At 41.3% G+C, this 19,229-nt stretch overlaps 1 protein-coding gene, 2 non-coding genes and 1 pseudogene across 3 annotated transcripts; all 4 read left to right on the top strand.

Annotated features, from left to right (window-relative positions):
* The window catches only part of LOC148718053 (uncharacterized), a 34,990-nt pseudogene extending 20,336 nt beyond the window's left edge, over positions 1-14,654 (top strand).
* Positions 4,636-9,464, top strand: LOC148718054 (uncharacterized). The gene is made up of 2 exons (XM_088743635.1): positions 4,636-4,650; positions 5,301-9,464. Exons 1-2 carry the CDS (start codon positions 4,636-4,638, stop codon positions 7,605-7,607), a joined length of 2,322 nt encoding a protein of 773 aa, XP_088599761.1. The 3' UTR covers positions 7,608-9,464.
* Positions 14,655-15,552: 898 nt separating the features above from the next.
* Positions 15,553-15,634, top strand: Trnal-uag (transfer RNA leucine (anticodon UAG)). Its single transcript has one exon. It is a non-coding gene; the product is annotated as a tRNA-Leu (tRNA).
* A 1,764-nt stretch (positions 15,635-17,398) lies between these two features.
* On the top strand, positions 17,399-17,480 carry Trnal-aag (transfer RNA leucine (anticodon AAG)). Its single transcript has one exon. It is a non-coding gene; the product is annotated as a tRNA-Leu (tRNA).
* The last annotated feature ends 1,749 nt before the right edge of the window (positions 17,481-19,229 follow it).

Below are 19,229 nucleotides of genomic sequence, written 5' to 3'. Positions count from 1 at the left end.
CAACGTCCGTAGTCGTAGACTGGAATAAATATTTAACACATACGCCAGGTTCATTCACTCTTTTTGACTTCTCTTTGGCCATTTCTTCTGTGCTCTCATGTGTACGTTTCCTTCGTTCTGCGACTCTCTTTACTTTTTCAAGGCTTCGTTGCAGCGACGCTTCGTCTATCACAGATTTTTTATGTCCCATGTTAAGAGAAGGCACCCAGTCAACATTAAACTTATCCCACAAAGGAGCTGCTTTTCCTGAGTGAAAATGGTCTACACACACACGATCGTTTTCAATTATTCGGTCTGTTAAATCTTGTCGACGTATGGCTGACAGCCATCTTCGCCTGCGTTCAGTTGACAAGATCTCCGTTTCCTCGCCTTGATTTTTAATAATTTTCGGTACACGACAGAATGAAAGATCTTTACGTTTAGATTTGTCGTTGGAACAGTTTATAATTAGGCAAAAAGCAGGCATTTTGCGACATACTTCAAACAAAGTAATGAAACTGTAATAGTTAAGTAAACACTTGCACGTCACCCTTTTCACTCCACCAACATGGCGGACGCTAAATTTTGGTGACGTCAGAGCAGAATGTGCGAAAACACACTATTGCCGATCTTCAATTTTATAAGCTATGAAGTTCTGGATATTGAAATACTGCAAACTCAGGGCCTTTTCCCTTACTTGGGGGTGGGCGTTTTCCCGTCCCACCTCCAACTAAGGGAAAAGGCCCTGGAACCGAGGTTGGAAATACTGTTTAAGTATTGACTTAAACTTCTTACGCAAGCGGGGAAAACATGAACGTAGGTCAAACTTCAGTGGCTTTAACACGATTCCAGAGATCATACCCAGATCCCTGAAATAGTTTCAAACCAATGGCCCCTCTTGCAGCTATCAGATACTGTAGCTAGAGCTATTGAAAAGTGAAAAATCCGGCAAACGCTAAATTTGGTCTCAGTAGCACTTTAAGAGCCACTGACCATAAATATCGAGAATCCGCCGACAGTTGCAAGATTTCGTAATTCATTTCATTTTTTCTAAAGGACCCTTTTAGTGAATCTTTTTCCAAAATTGTATCAAAAAGTTCGATCGCGCTTTTTTTCCCCGAAAAATCAAAAAGTTCAAAATACGCCCGGATGGCCATTGTCCGCCACGTAAAGCAATGAAAAAAATTATGCAACTTCGGTAACTTCGTACGCTACAAAGCGATGCAATCCCGCTTATTCATTTTGTGTGCTAGCAGAGGGTCCTTTAATCTCTTGGAAAATATTAATTTCTTGTTATGTTGTCGCATTAAGTCTGAATAGTGACTCGTCGGCGTTGAAATAGAGTACTTCGCGTCTTTTTCGCAGAGGTAAAATAAAGGTCAACTTCAATGGCCTATAAATAGGTATGCCATATACATTTACTGATCATAATATACATCATGTCAAAGCTTTATCCTTGTATTTTCATTCCTCCAATTCTCTGTATTCGTCCGGCATTAGCGGCGCGTCCATGTTTAAAAGAGTTTGGGTTTTTTGTCTCAAAATGCAAGGCATATCGCTGAACAGCTGTCACGACCCATTTAAAAGCCTTTAAAATGGTCCGTTACGATATATTTACAGATTAAAATATACATCATCTTTAAGCTTTATCCTTGAGGTTTAATTCATCTAAGTATCTTTCTTGGCCCGCCATAGGCGGCGCGTCCAGCTTGAAAAGAGTTCGGGCTAAAATGACAAAAATTGTATTGCGAAAGTTGAACGGCTGTCACGGAAGGGGTCAAGGCCAATCTTTTAGCTTGGCCAGTAATGTAGCCAGGAATGAAAAAAATACGAGACCTCTTCCTTTACGAGACTATTCAGACTTCCTATTTTCTAAGAGATAAAAGGAACGTCTGCTAGCACACAAAGTTAAAAAGCAGGATTGCATCGCGTTGTAACCGTACGAAGTTGCCGAAGATGCGTAATTTTTCATTAGGGAGCTTTAGCAACGACGACGGCGACGGCGACGGCAACGAGAACGGCAGAAAACAATAGGCTTAATGAGCAAAAACAATCGCCCTGCACGTCCGTTTAACATTTTGGTACATTTCTTTGCCGCTCTCGGCAAGACAACATTGTGAAATAACCAAACTTTAGGTTTTCTCGAGAACGTGAGCGCATGACGGTTAATTTTTCTTTCTTTTTCCTTACTTTAGCGCCATTCGTAGTGATATAGTCCCTGAATAATTCGCCAGCATTTTCCAAGTAAAACACATCGGAATAACCTCGAAAGAGTTAAAAAAAACCAAAAGTTAGAAATTGACACGACGTTTTCTTTGCCGTCGCCGTCGTCGTTGCTAAAGCTCCCCATTGCTTTACGGGGGAAGGGAGGAAGAGAATGGCCATCTGGGCGTAGTTTGAACTTTTCGATGTTAAATTATTCGCCTCAGATGTGTAGTAGTTAACTCTCCGCATTTTTTTTCTCAATAACAGCGAAGAGACCTGTGATGGACAACACAGGAGAAGATTTTGTCACGTTAGCTATCAACATAGGTTTAGCTGTCGCCACTTTCCTTCTCAACACTGGTTTCGTTAGAAGAGCCATCCTATTCTGCGAAGAATGTTCAGTTCTACTAAACAATGGAAATTTAAGCAAGAAAAGTCCAGTTTCGAAATTACTTCATAAAAGCATTTTAAATTTAAGGAGAAAGGTGGTGTCCATAGTATTACTCTTGTCTCAGGACTCTGATGACAACTTCCATAAAGGTTGCCTAAATTTAGTTCTTGGTAGAATACTTCGAGCTCAAAACAATCTTAAGGAGGCAATAAAATTTTATGAGACGGCAAAAAACATCATGAAAACATCTGGCAATGTAAAAGAAGAAGCAGAATGCTACAACGAACTGGGAACATTATTCAAGTCGCTTAGTCAACATAACAAGGCACGAGAGTATCTGGAGAAAGCACTCGCTATCAAAAAAGCTGTTGGCGACAGAGATGGAGAAGCAACAAGCTATGGAAACTTAGGAACATTGTTCCGATCGCTTGGTCAATACTACAAGGCCCGAGATTATCTGGAGAAAGCACTCGCTATCAAAAAAGCTGTTGGCGACAGAGATGGAGAAGCAGCAAACTACGGAAACTTAGGAACGTTGTTCCGATCGCTTGGTCAATACAACAAGGCCCGAGATTATCTGGAGAAAGCACTCGCTATCAAAAAAGCTGTTGGCGACAGAAATGGAGAAGCAACAATCTACGGAAACTTAGGAAAATTGTTCCGATTGCTTAGTCAATACGACAAGACGCGAGAATACCTGGAGAAAGCACTCGCTATCAAAACAGCTGTTGGCGACAGAAATGGAGAAGCAGCAAACTACGGAAACTTAGGAACGTTGTTCCGATCGCTTGGTCAATACGACAAGGCCCGAGAGTATCTGGAGAAAGCACTCGCTATCAAAACAGCTGTTGGCGACAGAGACGGAGAAGCAGGAATCTACGGAAACTTAGGAACGTTGTTCATATCGCTTAGTCAATACGACAAGGCCCGAGAGTATCTGGAGAAAGCACTCGCTATCAAAACAGCTGTTGGCGACAGAGATGGAGAAGCAGCAAACTACGGAAACTTAGGAACGTTGTTCCGATCGCTTGGTCAAAACAACAAGGCCCGAGAGTATCTGGAGAAAGCACTCGCTATCAATAAAGCTGTTGGCGGCTGAGATGGAGAAGCAACAAGCTACGGAAAATTTGGAACATTTTTCATAGCGCTTGGTCAATATGGCAAGGCCCGAGAGTATCTGGACAAAGCACTCGCTATCAAAAAAGCTGTTGGCGACAGAGATGGAGAAGCAGCAATCTACGGAAACTTAAGAACATTGTTCCAATCGCTTGGTCAATACGACAAGGCCCGAGAGTATCTGGAGAAAGCACTCGCTATCAAAAAAGCTGTTGGCGACAGAGATGGAGAAGCAACAAGCTACGCAAACTTAGGAACATTGTTCCGATCGCTTAGTCAATACAACAAGGCGCGAGAGTACCTGGAGAAAGCACTCGCTATTAAAAAAGCAGTTGGCGACAGCAATGGAGAAGCAACAATCTACGGAAACTTAGGAACATTGTTCATGTCGCTTGGTCAATACGACAAGGCCCGAGAGTATCTGGAGAAAGCACTCGCTATCAAAACAGCTGTTGGCGACCGAAATGGAGAAGCAGCAAACTACGGAAACTTAGGAACGTTGTTCCGATCGCTTGGTCAATACGACAAGGCCCGAGAGTATCTGGAGAAAGCACTCGCTATCAAAACAGCTGTTGGCGACAGAGATGGAGAAGCAGGAATCTACGGAAACTTAGGAACGTTGTTCTTATCGCTTAGTCAATACGACAAGGCCCGAGAGTATCTGGAGAAAGCACTCGCTATCAAAACAGCTGTTGGCGACAGAAATGGAGAAGCAGCAAACTACGGAAACTTAGGAACGTTGTTCATATCGCTTAGTCAATACGACAAGGCCCGAGAGTATCTGGAGAAAGCACTCGCTATCAAAAAAGCTGTTGGCGACAGAGATGGAGAAGCAGCAATCTACGGAAACTTAGGAACATTGTTCCAATCGCTTGGTCAATACGACAAGGCCCGAGAGTATCTGGAGAAAGCACTCGCTATCAAAAAAGCTGTTGGCGACAGAGATGGAGAAGCGACAAGCTACGCAAACTTAGGAACATTGTTCCGATCGCTTAGTCAATACAACAAGGCGCGAGAGTACCTGGAGAAGGCACTCGCTATTAAAAAAGCAGTTGGCGACAGCAATGGAGAAGCAACAATCTACGGAAGCTTAGGAACATTGTTCATGTCGCTTGGTCAATACGACAAGGCCCGAGAGTATCTGGAGAAAGCACTCGCTATCAAAAAAGCTGTTGGCGACAGAGATGGAGAAGCAGCAAGCTACGGAAACTTAGGAACGTTGTTCCGGTCGCTTGGTCAATACGACAAGGCCCGAGAGTATCTGGAGAAAGCACTCGCTATCAAAAAAGCTGTTGGCGACAGAGATGGAGAAGCAACAAGCTACGCAAACTTAGGAACATTGTTCCGATCGCTTGGTCAATACGACAAGGCGCGAGAGTACCTGGAGAAAGCACTCGCTATTAAAAAAGCAGTTGGCGACAGAGATGGAGAAGCAACAATCTACGGAACCTTAGGAACATTGTTCCGATCGCTTGGTCAATACGACAAGGCCCGAGAGTATTTGGAGAAAGCACTCGCTATCAAAAAAGCTGTTGGCAACAGAGATGGAGAAGCAGCAAACTACGGAAACTTAGGAACGTTGTTCCGATCGCTTGGTCAAAACAACAAGGCCCGAGAGTATCTGGAGAAAGCACTCGCTATCAATAAAGCTGTTGGCAACACAGATGGAGAAGCAACAAGCTACGCAAACTTAGGAACATTGTTCCAATCGCTTGGTCAATACGACAAGGCCCGAGAGTATCTGGAGAAAGCACTCGCTATCAAAAAAGCTGTTGGCGACAGCAATGGAGAAGCAACAAGCTACGCAAACTTAGGAACATTGTTCCGATCGCTTAGTCAATACGACAAGGCGCGAGAGTACCTGGAGAAAGCACTCGCTATTAAAAAAGCAGTTGGCGACAGAGATGGAGAAGCAACAATCTACGGAAACTTAGGAACATTGTTCCGATCGCTTGGTCAATACGACAAGGCCCGAGAGTACCTGGAGAAAGCACTCGCTATCAGAAAAGCTGTTGGCGGCAGAGATGGAGAAGCAGACATCTACGGAAACTTATCGCAACTTTATATGTCTCTCGGTAAATTTGGGGAGGCCGACAAATGTCTTGAAAGAGCAATGGAAATTAGAAGAAAAGACGGTGGCCGAATAGGAGAAACGAATGATTTAACAAATCTTGGAATAATCGCTCATCAGCGTGGTTTGTATGAGAAGTCTAAGGAATATCACGAAAGAGCACTTGCAATTTCGATAGAGGCTGGTAGCAGACTAGGAGAGGTAGTCAGTTACGCAAACTTGGGATCATGTTTCCACTCCATTGGTAAATATGACATGGCCGAAAAATACTCCAGGAAGGCCCTCCGACTCAGTAGAGATATTAAGGACATTTTTATGGAGTTCAAATGCCTTTGTGTCCTAACGGTGTTGAAAGTATCAGAAGTTGATTTTAAAGCCGCGTTTTCGTACCTATTTCAAAGCATTGAAAAGTTCGACACTTTACGAAGTTCCCTTAAAGAAAACGATCAGCTTAAAACGTCACTTTTAGAGACGCACGGTACCTTTCCCTACAAGATGCTCAGTCACTTGCTTTCTTCCAATGCGAAGCCCGAGGACGCTCTTTATGTCGAGGAACTAAGACGGGCAAGAGGCTTGGCCGACTTGATGGCGACTCAATACTCTTTAAAAGAGCAGATTACAGGCAGTCCAGAAACGTGGTGTGGCATTCAGAATGTTATTCCAAGAGAAGGAGATTGTGCATGCTTGTATATTTCGATTGATGAAGAATCTGTTCGGTTTTGGGTTTTCAAAGCAACGAGAGCCATTCTTTTTTTAAAAAGAGAAGTGAATCTTCGCCCAAGCGAAGTGACTGGACTAGTCCCTTCCTTAGATGAGTTTTTCTCAAGCAGTTTCCTTGGCATTTTACCCGAAGAGAAATGCGAAGATCGATCGTTTGACGATACCGAGTCAATGTCGCTTGTCCATGAAAATTGCGCCCTGATGCGTGACGACGATGCTGTTAAAGTTATTAAAGCGAATCTTCACTTATGCCACAAGATAATCATCGCTCCTGTGGCTTATTTACTGAAGGAGTCCGAGGTCATAATTGTCCCCGATTCCTGTATGTACCAAGTTCCATTTGCAGCCTTACGTGAAGAAGGAGGCAAGTATTTCTCGGAGACGGCTAGGATCCGTATCGTTCCCTCTTTAACGACTCTCAAGATTATTCAGGAGAGCCCCCCAGAGTATCACGGTCAGGCCGGGGCATTGATAGTAGGTGACCCTGAGGTTGGAGAGGTGATTTACAACGGAAGACGCAGGACAATAGCACCATTGCCATGTGCAAGAAATGAGGCAGAGATGATTGGAAGACTTCTTGGCGTAACACCTCTGACTGCACACCATGCAACAAAGGAGGCTGTACTTCAAGCGATTAACTCAGTGAGTCTAATTCATCTTGCTGCACATGGAGATGCCGAAAGAGGAGAGATTCTTCTTTCTCCTAAGCGCTCAACACCCTTTATTCCACGAGAAGAAGCCTATCTTTTGACGATGGCGGACATCTCACAAACTAAGCTGCGAGCTAAACTGGTGGTACTTAGCTGTTGTCACAGTGCTCGTGGACAGATTAGAGCTGAGGGAGTTATTGGAATCGCTCGAGCGTTCATAGGATCCGGTGCTCGCTCAGTGTTGGCGGCACGATGGGCCTTGGGTGACAGAGCCACAGAGAAGTTCATGGGTTGTTTTTACGAACATTTGTTCCGTGGTGAAAGTGCCAGTGAATCTCTTTACGAGGCCAGAAAGTGGATGAAGAATAACGGCTTTGAAGACATGTCTAAGTGGGCCTCGTTCATGCTAATTGGCGACAACGTGAGTTTTGATTTTGGAAAGTGGCCAAAGTCTACTACACCTAAAGAGCCATGAGTCAAGTAAACTCTGTGCATCAGAAGGTACTGGGACTGAGGAAAGCTTGTTTATTTCAATCGCCCCCCTTCCTTAATTGAAAATGACTCCATTTGTGAAAGAGATCTTCGAGATAAACTGGTGGATAAACTAGTTGAAATTTGACGGAGAACAAACTTCAAGAACTTTATTTTTCGAGAAGCGAATTGTTAAGCAGTCAAAATAAGCAAAATTTCCTAAATTGTCTTTTCGACAGCTATTAGTCAATGAAACCAAGAAAATTGAAAGTAAATTATTTCCTTAAGTGATGCCTATGATTGCCTAAGCACACATTGGGTACTTTTTTCGAAAGATGTTTTTGTAACACCACACATATTTGAAATTTTTTGTAATTTTTTTGACAAGGTATCATATGGCACCTCAAGTATGATAAAAAAGTTTTCCCATTGGAGTATTATTATGTAAAGTTTTTATGGTTTTTCTTTTGGAAGGAAATACGTAATGATATTTCAGATTTTTTTTTTTAAGTCCCTTCCGTACTTGATTTATTTACTACTATCTTTTTGATTTGACGGAATTAAATCTTCGGGGAAAAAATTTTTTTTCGAGCAATAAAGGTTTAAGTTACTAGTTAGAGAAGCAGCTTAAAATTCAGTCATATCAAACTCACGGGGTACAAATAGTCTCTTACTGAACTTCGTGACCACGCCCACTTCATCGGCCCACTCAAATCGAGTGCGATTTTTGGATGTCATATCATCTTGATAAAAAGGCTGATAGTTTCGAAAGAAACTGTTTGGGGCTGCGTCGGTGGGAGTAACGAAATAATTTGGATATATCAACAAAGTTGAAATGGTAAATTGGCCACCGTAATAATTACAAAAGCTGACGTTTCGAGCGTTAGGCCTTCGTCGGAGCCGACGAGCCCTTCATCTTGCCGACTCTCCGTATAAAAAGTTAACAATGTACCACCGGAGAGGAATCCTTCGTACCCGTCGTAGCACGGGGAGAACTGTTTATACCATCACCACCACCCACGGGGGATTCATCGTGCGTAGGAGTTGCAGAATACAGAAATCCACTGCATTTAGTCTCCCTCGCAGCCGTTGTTTTTGGATGTCACGCAACGCTCCCCCAAAAGAACGGCTGCTGACAACCGAACTACATTCCTTTCTCCGAATTGGCCAATCACAGCTCGGGTTCCATTTTCAGGAACCTTTTCACGCCAGACTCACCTTTTGAGACTCGTCCAATCAGTTATCGTTTTCTATCGCGATCCTCATGTGGAAAACACAAGACAAATGGCGGTGCTTGAAGTAGCTTTGCGGAAAGCGTCGTCAAAGTTAAACATTTTCGAGCTGAATGCTCACCAGAAGCTTGCAATTAGAAAAGTTTTAGTCGAGAAAGATGTTTTTGTTAAGTTGCCTAAAGGATCCGGGAAATCGTTAATATATCAAGCACTCCCGCTCGTGTTTGACCATGTTACCGATGAAAGTGGTCATATTATTGTTATTGTTGTTGCGTTGTACCAACGTGCGGAAACACTCGATAATTCGGGCCGATTTCCTGTACCGGTGATAAGAAGCCACGAACATAACTAATCGGGTTCACTCCAGCTAGCGGCGGACTGGCAAATGAAGAAGTACAAGTAGAGTAGGAGACGTTGGCCGACCTAAATTTCAGTGTTCTCGAAGCCTTCGCCCGGTTTCTTCACGGCAAGCACGCGCTTTTTTCCTTCTGATCTCCATCTGTAGGTCGAAGCAAGCGTTTAGCCCTTGGCCTCGATTGAAATGCGTCTTGTATTTCGTTTTGATTATTGATGTAATTTACTGTTTCTTATATATTCTGACTTTTATAATCTGTAGTAACCTCTTGAGGTAGTGCGAATAAAGAGTTTCAGTTCAGTTTTTAGCTTCTTCTACTTTCTCAGTTGCTCACTGAAACTTTAACAACCTCTCAAACAATCTAGCGTTCGTGTCGTTGGCGTAGCAGTTGACGTCTATGTTAAGCGTAGATTCTATAATTTCAACGAAATTGTGAGAAGTTTTCCCAAAAATATATACTCTATCTTTACCAGGGCACAACGATGAACATGTGAAACATTTTGAGCTCTCATTGACAAATTTATTTAGTGTTTCTCCCGACATGATAGCTAGATCATCTGCCACATCCTCATTTTCGCGTGAAACCTTACGTCATTCAGATTTTCTGGTATGTGATTGGTCGTAAAGACAGCAGAGTGACAATAACTCTCAAAAAACAAACAAAAACTATGAGTTTAAATTTACAAGACATGTTTCGACATTCTCATGTCATCTTCAGTTGCAAATGAGCATTTAACTGTTGTACATTTGAAATTATATTAAGGTACGTTACAAACTACGTGTCAGGGCTTACGTTACATTTGAATGTTAAAAACGCGAAAAATGTAAATAGCGCGCGCTTGACTAGATCAAAAAAGAATTAAATAAATAAATAATAAAAATAAATTAAAAGACCAAGGAACAACATAATTAAAAGGAAAGAGACAATTCTAGATGTTTTAATTGCTGATTAAGGATAGGTTTTTCTCACTTAATATGCAATGCCTCTTTGATCTTAATTTGGTATTTTGAAGCGGCAGAATCTAAGATCGTGAAACATTCAGTATCACAAGAGTCAAGACAAGCCCTTGATGATTGCAGGTGCTTGTAAATATGCGAAGTTTTGTCCGACAAGAGGTGCTCACGAACTCGTGTACAAATGTGGCGAGTGGTCTCACCAATATAACTGACATTACAGCCAGCACATGAAAATTTATATATGACACGCGAACGTAGACCTAGCGGTACTGAATCTTTCACACTGAACATGTTTCTGAGTTTAAACGTACTGAAGACTAACTTAACATCTAAATCAGCTCTACAGTAACGTTTGAGTAGTTGTCTTAACTTAGTCTGAGCGATGTTCGAAAACCGACCAACATAGGGAAGTTTATAATAGTGCGCAGAAGGTTTACCGGAGTTAGAAGAGGCGTTCTGCCCAGTAGAAGAAGGATTATTTTTCTTCGCTAGACACCTGTTAATGATCTTGTCTATGACCCAAGATGGAAAACAATTTTTCCGTAGCAAGAAAATAAGTTTCTTGACATCCAGATGAAAACCAACCCAGGAATTATTGATCTTATATGCTCTGTCAATCAACGTTCTGACTAAACCTAATTTGTAAATCAAAGGGGCGAAGCTGAAGTAATTAGTAAGAAGACCAGTAAACGTCTTCTTGCGATATACACTGGTGACGATGGATGTATGATTGTTGTCTAATAATATGTCTAGAAACGATAATTTCTTATCGATTTCCTTTTCCATTGTGAAACAAATATTAGGATGCCTGGCGTTGATATAATCAAAGAACATGAGCGCGTCCTCCTCGCTATTGAACAAACAAAAGGTGTCATCAACATAACGTCTGTAGAACAGAACTTCAGAGAATGAATAGTTATCTAGCCAGTTTTTTTCATGATGTCCCATAAAGAGGTTTGCAAATACTGGAGCAAGTGGGGACCCCATGGCAACCCCATCTATTTGATCATAAAACACACCCTTAAACAAGAAACCAGTCTCAGCTGTTGCGAAGGTAAAAAGCGCTTTTAGGTCAGCGGCGTTTATCTTAAGACCAGGGTTACCTTGATAAATGTATCTGATCGCCAGATCAATGCATTCATCAAGAGGTATACTAGTGAACAAACTCTCAACATCGAAAGATACCATGAACTTCCCTGAGGTTGATAACTGGTTGATTTCATGTACTAAAGAAAACGTGTCGCTGACGTTGTATTCACACGGGACATGTGGCTCTAGAAGATTACAAAGGAGCTTAGATAAATTGTATTTGTAGGTACCTATTGAAGATACTATTGAAGACACGTTTTCTTGGGGGAGCGTTGCGTGACATCCAAAACTGAGCGGCTGCGAGGGAGACTACTGCATTGTTAGAGAACTGGTAATCTGAGCAGTCTTTGTAATCCTAAGCGGAGTTTCATTTGGATTTAACACTAACATCGGTTGAACTGTGGCTGACGTGCAATCTTCGAATTGAGAGGACAGAAAAATCAGTGGATTAAGCAGCTTTCCGGGGTGAAACAGCGAGGGCTCTAGACAGGATAAGGTGTTACGAAGTTTCTCATCAGCCGTTTGTAATTTGAGGATGGGAATCCTATTAATAGGCATACAAAAAGGGAAAGAAGGAGAATTCCAGGAACTCTTCAAGATTTGTAAGTAGTTTGGAAATTTTTATTGAGAGCACTGCTTCGTAATCTTTAGAGAGGACTTGTTATTTCCATCCGGTTTGTATTGACATGGTTTTAACTTTGCGTAAGTAACATTTTTCCATACCATTATGTCATGAAAGGAAACTGTTGCGAGTGAAACAATTGTGAACAATTTCCTCTTCATGGTGTTTTGTTTTAGCTTTGCTTTTCTGAGTTCAATGATAGCGTTTCTGTCTTGTTCATTCATAGTGCTTTGTTGGAGGCCCAAGATATCTTTGGTCTTGACTTTGAGTCTGATGAATTTGAGAAGTATGGTAGAGACGACTTCTATTCAGTAGAGGTTAAGAGGAAGATTATGAAGATGACACAGAGGTTGGTGCACCAAGGAGACCTAAAGAGAAATCAACAAAGAAGTCCATTTATGAGGTGAGTGGCTCAGTTGTTCTGTTAGATTGTGTTTGGGAACACTGCAGTATATGGTTTGGACTCAAGAGTAACAGTTGATTGTATTTATGTTAATAGGGGTCTTAAAGTGCCTAAGAAACCTATTTTTTTGCATTAAATTATAAAAATAGAAGCCTGTAGAGGGTGTCTGGTAAGATTTGTGAGTGATTCTGATGCGTCTGTGTTATTTTAGGAGGCGATAAAAGTCCGAATTTGTATGGAACTTAGGCTTCTCGTATCTCTATGGTCGCGTGAAAGAGTACTGGTACTCAAATACTCGTGACGTCACGGTAGTAACTCACTTTGCTTCTCTGATAAACTTGGCCTGTGAAATCTATAGTTTACAATCTTTAAAAATCATTAAAAATCATTAAAAATTCAGAGAAATTACTAATTATGGAGCATGGAGCACTCGTTTGTACAATAAGAACGCATGGTTACTACCGTGACGTCACGGCGCTTAGTCCCTCTTTGCTCGGCCAGACATTTTAACTGCGGATTATAGAGCTTGATAAAAAATTCAGAAAAGGGAAAAATACCACAAATATTGCGAAAACATGTTTAAGAGTCATTACATTTTGATGTAGAATAGAAAAAAAAATAAGTGTTATAGGCACTTTAATACAAGTTTTGTTATGTAGTATCTTGAGTATGTTTACGAGTTGTGCTGCATTTTGACAAGCCTGTAGGGTGAGTCAAAATACAAGTAACAAGTAACAGTACTCAGCGATATGACGTCAAAATGGTCTAATAAGTTATTAATTATCCAAAACGCCAAATTGTTATTTCAATGCGGGTGAAGTTTGCGGATATTTATTGGGTGTTATGAAAACTAAGACCCTCGAAAACTAAGATACCAGACCCAAGACCCGTCTTAGTTTTCGAGATGACGAAAACTAAGACCCCTAAAATCCAGTCCATCGAAATATAACGTCAAATTGTAACCAAAACAGGTCGAATCTTTCAAGTTATCTCCTGCCCGATCCTTTCCACTGAGTTTTAGGTCAAATTTAACAGTAAATTTGGGGGTCTTAGTTTTCGTAATTTCAAAAACTAAGACCCCTCTTAGTTTTCGTAATTACAAATACCAAGACCCCCACCAAACCATTCTGCAAAATTTCTACAAAGTTGAATTAGGACTCTTTAAAGACTATAGTTCATAAACAATCAACCAGAAACTACCACTAGATTTCAGGTAAATAACAAAAAAGAAGGCTATATTTATATAAGTTTTTTTGACATGTGTTGTCTTTTTATTACATGACACTGTACTTAGCTGAACGTTTTTTTTTTTTTAAAGACAATACATACTAAATTCCCAAAGCAATGTGGAAGAGGAGATCAAGAAGAAGGGGAAATATTATACCAGGAGAACTTTTATAATTCTGTTTTTATTGCCTTATAGATTTACTTTGGGTATGTACAGTATTTCATGTAAAACATGTTCACTCTATCTTTTAGGATCCTCTGGATGGTAATACTCCAAAAATTCTTCAGTAAGATAAGTATTATAAAGGCCAAATGATGACATGAATTTTGTGTGTTGAATTACGCAACAACAATGCAGCTTTATCACCTACATGAGTATTCCTGGCACTGGTTACATAAAAGGTTCAGATAAATACTGGGAAATTAACCCACTCCATTCAGAATCAGTTTTGCCAGCAGAGTGCAGAGAAGGGAAGGGCCCTCGGTCCCACCCATCCTATATGTTTGAGCTGTACTGCTAGATTCATCCCCCAAGCCAAGCTATTCCAGCTTGGGCATTCCGTTACATGGACAGAATTAAAGAGGCTGTAAAAGCAGGTATTTGGAAAAGTCTATGTCCTAGTTGGTTTATGGTTCAAGGTACTGATCATGGTGAGCCATTGAAACACCAGGACGCTAGTCTTGTCCTGTTTCCTTCAATACTTTGGATGCCGCTTTTAAGATGAAGTTTACCAGTGGAAAGGAGTACAATGTCCGTTTACACGAACAGAATGTTTTCAGCTCATGTTACTCTCAGGAAGACCTTTATAGCATCGCACAGCCACAATCATGCGCTATCCTGGATATTGTACTTGCAAAAGGCGGACCAGAGGCCATTGCAGAAAGCTATTATAGCTGCATGAGAGCACAGCAAAAGTCTGGAGGCCGATCAAATGAGACACTTTTCAGAAGAACGAAACTGAACTGGTGTTTACCCTCGTTAAAGAAGTGTGATGATATCATTCATAAAAGTGTCAGCCTGTATTTGAGAGGAGATGATGTGATCCGCTCCCACGGACGAAATGCTTTCTTTTCAGGATATGAGAAGCATTATTCAGTCTCGCCGGAAAGTCGTGGATCAAATAGATTCGTATTCAGGTCGCTGTCCTTTTCTGGCAGATAAGTAAGACAATATGTGTGTATTCTGTGCCAACGCTGATCGTCATCTGTTTGACATGACGATTCCTAAAATTTAAGAACATAGATTGACAAATTATATAAAAAGGCAAGCAATTGGTTGCTTTGCTTCAGGAATTTGGACATTTATTGGTCTACGCTGTATACCTAATTACCAACTTCTGTCTACTAAGTCATATGAAGTGGATCTATAGTTCCTGTAGCTCATTTACCTGTGAAAGGCTAAAAGCCGGAACGCAAAGATTAAAAGATGTATATTTCTTGACAAGTTAGCAAATGCAAAATTATTCAAGCGAAGCACGATAGTATATGTATTTAATGCATATTGTGCGAAAATTAAGGTGCACACCTTGAATATTACCTGTTTCTATGAACAATATTGTTTCTAAAATTATAGGGCACTGAAGTGATGACTGATAACAACGGAAATTCATAGTTCCTTGTCAACGATAAGCGAAAACGTTCCTTAATCAATATTAGCCGACTCCGATTGTCAATGATAAGCGAAAACGTTCTTGAATCAATATTAGCCGGCTCTTATGTCCTCGATTTCTAGCGATGGCTGTATAAAATAAAGCACCATCACTGAACACATAAAGATGAAAAGAAAATGTTTTCGCTCCTGATAGCGAGTATGGACATCCCTTCAACAAACTAGTCTCCAGGATTTCTCTTACCCGCCTCTCTTAGCGGCGGCGCGGCGGCAAAAGATCTGGGCCCGGAGGCAATTATTGGCGTAGTATGCTACCAACGGCGTAGAATTGTGGCCTATTCGGCGTACATTTTCAAAGCCCTCGGCGTAACTTCGGCGTGGGGTCGATGCGGAATGCACCCTGGTGGGTACCCCACCAAACTGTCTGACTAATGGTATATATTAATAGCGTAAGAGGTAGCGTGGCCGAGTGGTCTAAGGCGCTGGTTTTAGGCACCAGCCATTTTAATGGCGTGGGTTCGAATCCCACCGCTGTCAATTCAACATCTTTTTAAATTCGCAAATGGACAAGGCTGGGCGCCTTTTTAAAACTGCTAAACCGAAAAGGACTTAGCTGAACTTTCTTGATGAAAATCGCACTTACTTTGAAGCAAGTTCTGTCCACTTCTTCAGCCATGTGCATTCCGTCATGTCCTTCAAGCAACTCAAAATAACAAAGAAAAGTTAAAATGAAAAATGTTGGATCAGAATTAACGCTTGTAGTGATTGGTTCACGAGTTAGGTAGCTCGTTTATTATGAGATGAACGAGTGCTAAAACCACGCCTACATTTGTTAAAATTTTTTTTCACAACAACAAACTTGCTGCCACCACTTTAATATCTGACCTCGTTTAATCAACACTTTTTCATTCCGGGCCCCCTTGGATATAAGCTCCCCACGGATATGCCCCGCTACGGACATAAGCCCCCACGGGCATAAGCCCCCACTGACATAAGCCCCCACGGTTATAAACCCCCACGAATATAAGCCCCCACGGATATAAGCCCTCACGAATATAAGCCCCCACAGATATAAGTCTCCCTCGGATATAAGCCCCCACGTTTACATGTCCATTTAAAACTCTTTAAGAAGTTGAAAAGGCCAAACGTTGAGTCTTATTTACGTTCGTAAAAAGATATGAGATGATGAGTTACCTCCATTATTTCAAGTAAAAGGTCAGTAATTGTCTCCATGACGGTCATGCTCAGTGATTCTCCTTCCCAGTCTCTCAGCGTGTACCTGCGTTGGTAGGTTGCTTTAAAGCCTTAACATCTGGTGTCTTCACTTTTGAGATGCCTTTCAGTAGTTGAGAGTGAAACGATTAGATGGCATACAGTTAAAAACAAAAAAGGAAAAAAGTCTATCTTTAAATTGCCACACTTCAGGAGAATTTGTTATCAAATCAAGGTAACGCCCTCTTGCTGATGAATTCCTCGACTTTCGTCATCTCTTTGCTGTTTCGCCGATCTAAATCTTTTTGCAATAAGTCATCAAGTTATGCAATAGATTAAATTGGCGGAGGATCGTTTGGGTCCCGATATTTTCTCAGTGTTGTGAATGAAAGGACACATTTGTATCGTGCACGAGCGCATTTAAAAGTGCCTGGTTGGTCATGTAATCTATTGCATAACTTGCACTTATTGCAAAAAGATTTACATCGGCGAAACAGGCAGAAGACTAGATGACCGATTCCGAGAACACCTTCGCGACGTGGAGAGGAATGAGAAGGACACATCGAAACCAGTCGCCAGACATTTTAATTTACCTAATCATTCTAAGCAACATATGGCAATCTGCGGTCTTTCCTTACACTTAAGTAGCACGGAAAGCCGTAAAACTCTTGAACAAAAGCTCATCTTTCAAACCGGCAGTCCAAATCCCACAGGTATCAACGAACGCTTTTCATTCCACAAATTTATTCGTGCTTTTCTCGTTGCCATGTTCCCACCAATCACGTAGCTCCATGTTCTGCCTTTAAAAGCACACACAACCCACAATTCCTCTATTCGCTCCGACGAAGGGCTAACGTTCGAAACGTCCGCTTTTATAATCGTAACGATGGCCAATTTACCATTTCAACCGTTGTTGATATATTAAAAGTATGGGATATGACTTGCAACTATAAACAAACAAAAAAAAGAACGAGGGTATCAGAGCGATTTGATCATCAAGTGGCGTAAAACAATAAAAACAGACGGTTGTCTAAAGAAAGAAAGGCTGTTTTTTGTTATCCTAAAATGTTACCCAAACAGCGTGTAAATGGTAGCGTGGCCGAGTGGTCTAAGGCGCTGGTTTAAGGCACCAGCCATTTCGATGGCGTGGGTTCGAATCCCACCGCTGCCAACTTAACTACACATTTTTACCTAAATTTTCAAAAAAAATCACAGTGCAGTATAAAGTAAAGACCAATGTACTCCTGGACTACTTTTGACATTCCATTGAAAATTGCCCTATTTGTGTTGGGGAACGGATGTAAGACAAACTACTGTTATCAAAAGAAGCTCCTTACCGTCAAGACGGTCGTTGAAGGAAAGCAAAAGCAGATATCTTGTCAAGATAGCAATATCGTCCAACATGAGGTGTTGTTCAAGACGGACAGTGGGAGAAATGAAGGTCTTGCTGATTAGCTGAGGGCAATATGGGTGGAAAATAAAGCGTTTGAGGAAACTGGATACTTAGCCTTCTGGAGACAAACCCTAGTCAATAACAAAATAATCCTAAATATTTTTACCTATAAGGTATCTTTTCATTTAGACGGTCTGGTTGAATAAAAAGAACTCCTTTCTACCAATGTAAACGGATAGCAGGAGTCAACTCTATAATTATGAACACGAGTACGTCTTGCACAGTCTGACGCGTTTTCAATGAGAAGCAGTTTTGAAATTGGCTGTTGTCAAATCTGTAGTATTTTGTTGTCAAAACTCTGGCCTCTTCCTAGAGTAGCCCACGTGAGGGCGAGGAAACTGAGTCATCCTCAGAGCGATTTAGTTGAATTTGACCCCCAGTTTGCAGCTTGGAAGGAACTAGGGGACAAATTCTACCAAATCGATAGAACCATTTCCGTCATCTATTAGAACAGCCTGCTCTATTCACGGATGGAACAGTCTAGTAAGCCGGTTCTGACAAATAGTTAGAGAATTTTACGTCGAGTTTTCATATCTACAATGACCAAATCAAGTCACCGAAGGAGAATGCGTTACTGTGTCGAGCCTTCCAATGACCTTGCGTGACACAATTTGCATTTTAGCTGACGCCAAAGCTACTGCAGTATCTGCCATCACTTCTGCCTTTACAGAACCCAGCCCTCCTGTGGCACTGGCCTGAAAGATAACAAAATCATTAAGACATATCCAATAAGATAGACAGTCAAGAGATGTTGGGACCATTTACGCTTGAAACGTGACCTCAGTGTACAACAAAGGCAGAGAATGTATAATTCTGACTACACTCAGGCAAGATATTCAATGTGAAAGTTTATTTAGGATGAGTCAGCCAGCCTTGTAGTATACGCATCCTACTAGAATCTACAATGTACTGGAAGTATTTACTGAAACTAAAGGGTTATACAAAATAGCCTGTGCTACGCCAGATACGAAAAACCACTATAAAAAACCACTCTTTAGAAGTGGCCAAAAAATATGTGGAAACGTATTCCTCATCTAATGCAACAGCACTGTACCCCGAGGAAAGGGTAATTAAAATAGACCTAAATACACTACTAATCACACAGAAAACTCAATGAAAGCGGTGACATTTTACAGAGAGTTGTAAACAAAATTACATTAAACAAGAAAAAAGAAAGTGGTAAAACCTAAGACTGACCGACCTAGAATGACTTAATTTCCCGTGAAACGCTTAAATAATCCGAAACTACCGCGATGCCACTCGAACCTCTTCAACGTATCGTCAGAATATTAATTTCTGACTAGTTCGTTCCCATGTCACTCAAACGTCAGAGATTACATTTTCAGGTTCAACATCAGTGTCTAAGAAACTACGCACCTACCCCTCCCTAACCCATCGACAACCCTATCTTGTTATCAGTTGACCGTTGTTTTATCAGGGGAGGGGTAGGAACGCATTTGCTCAGAA

This window comes from Stylophora pistillata, chromosome 13 (assembly GCF_964205215.1).
Source record: "Stylophora pistillata chromosome 13, jaStyPist1.2, whole genome shotgun sequence".
Taxonomy (NCBI): domain Eukaryota; kingdom Metazoa; phylum Cnidaria; class Anthozoa; order Scleractinia; family Pocilloporidae; genus Stylophora; species Stylophora pistillata.
Note: the sequence above shows the minus strand (reverse complement) of the source record. Positions and strands in the feature narration are given on the sequence as shown.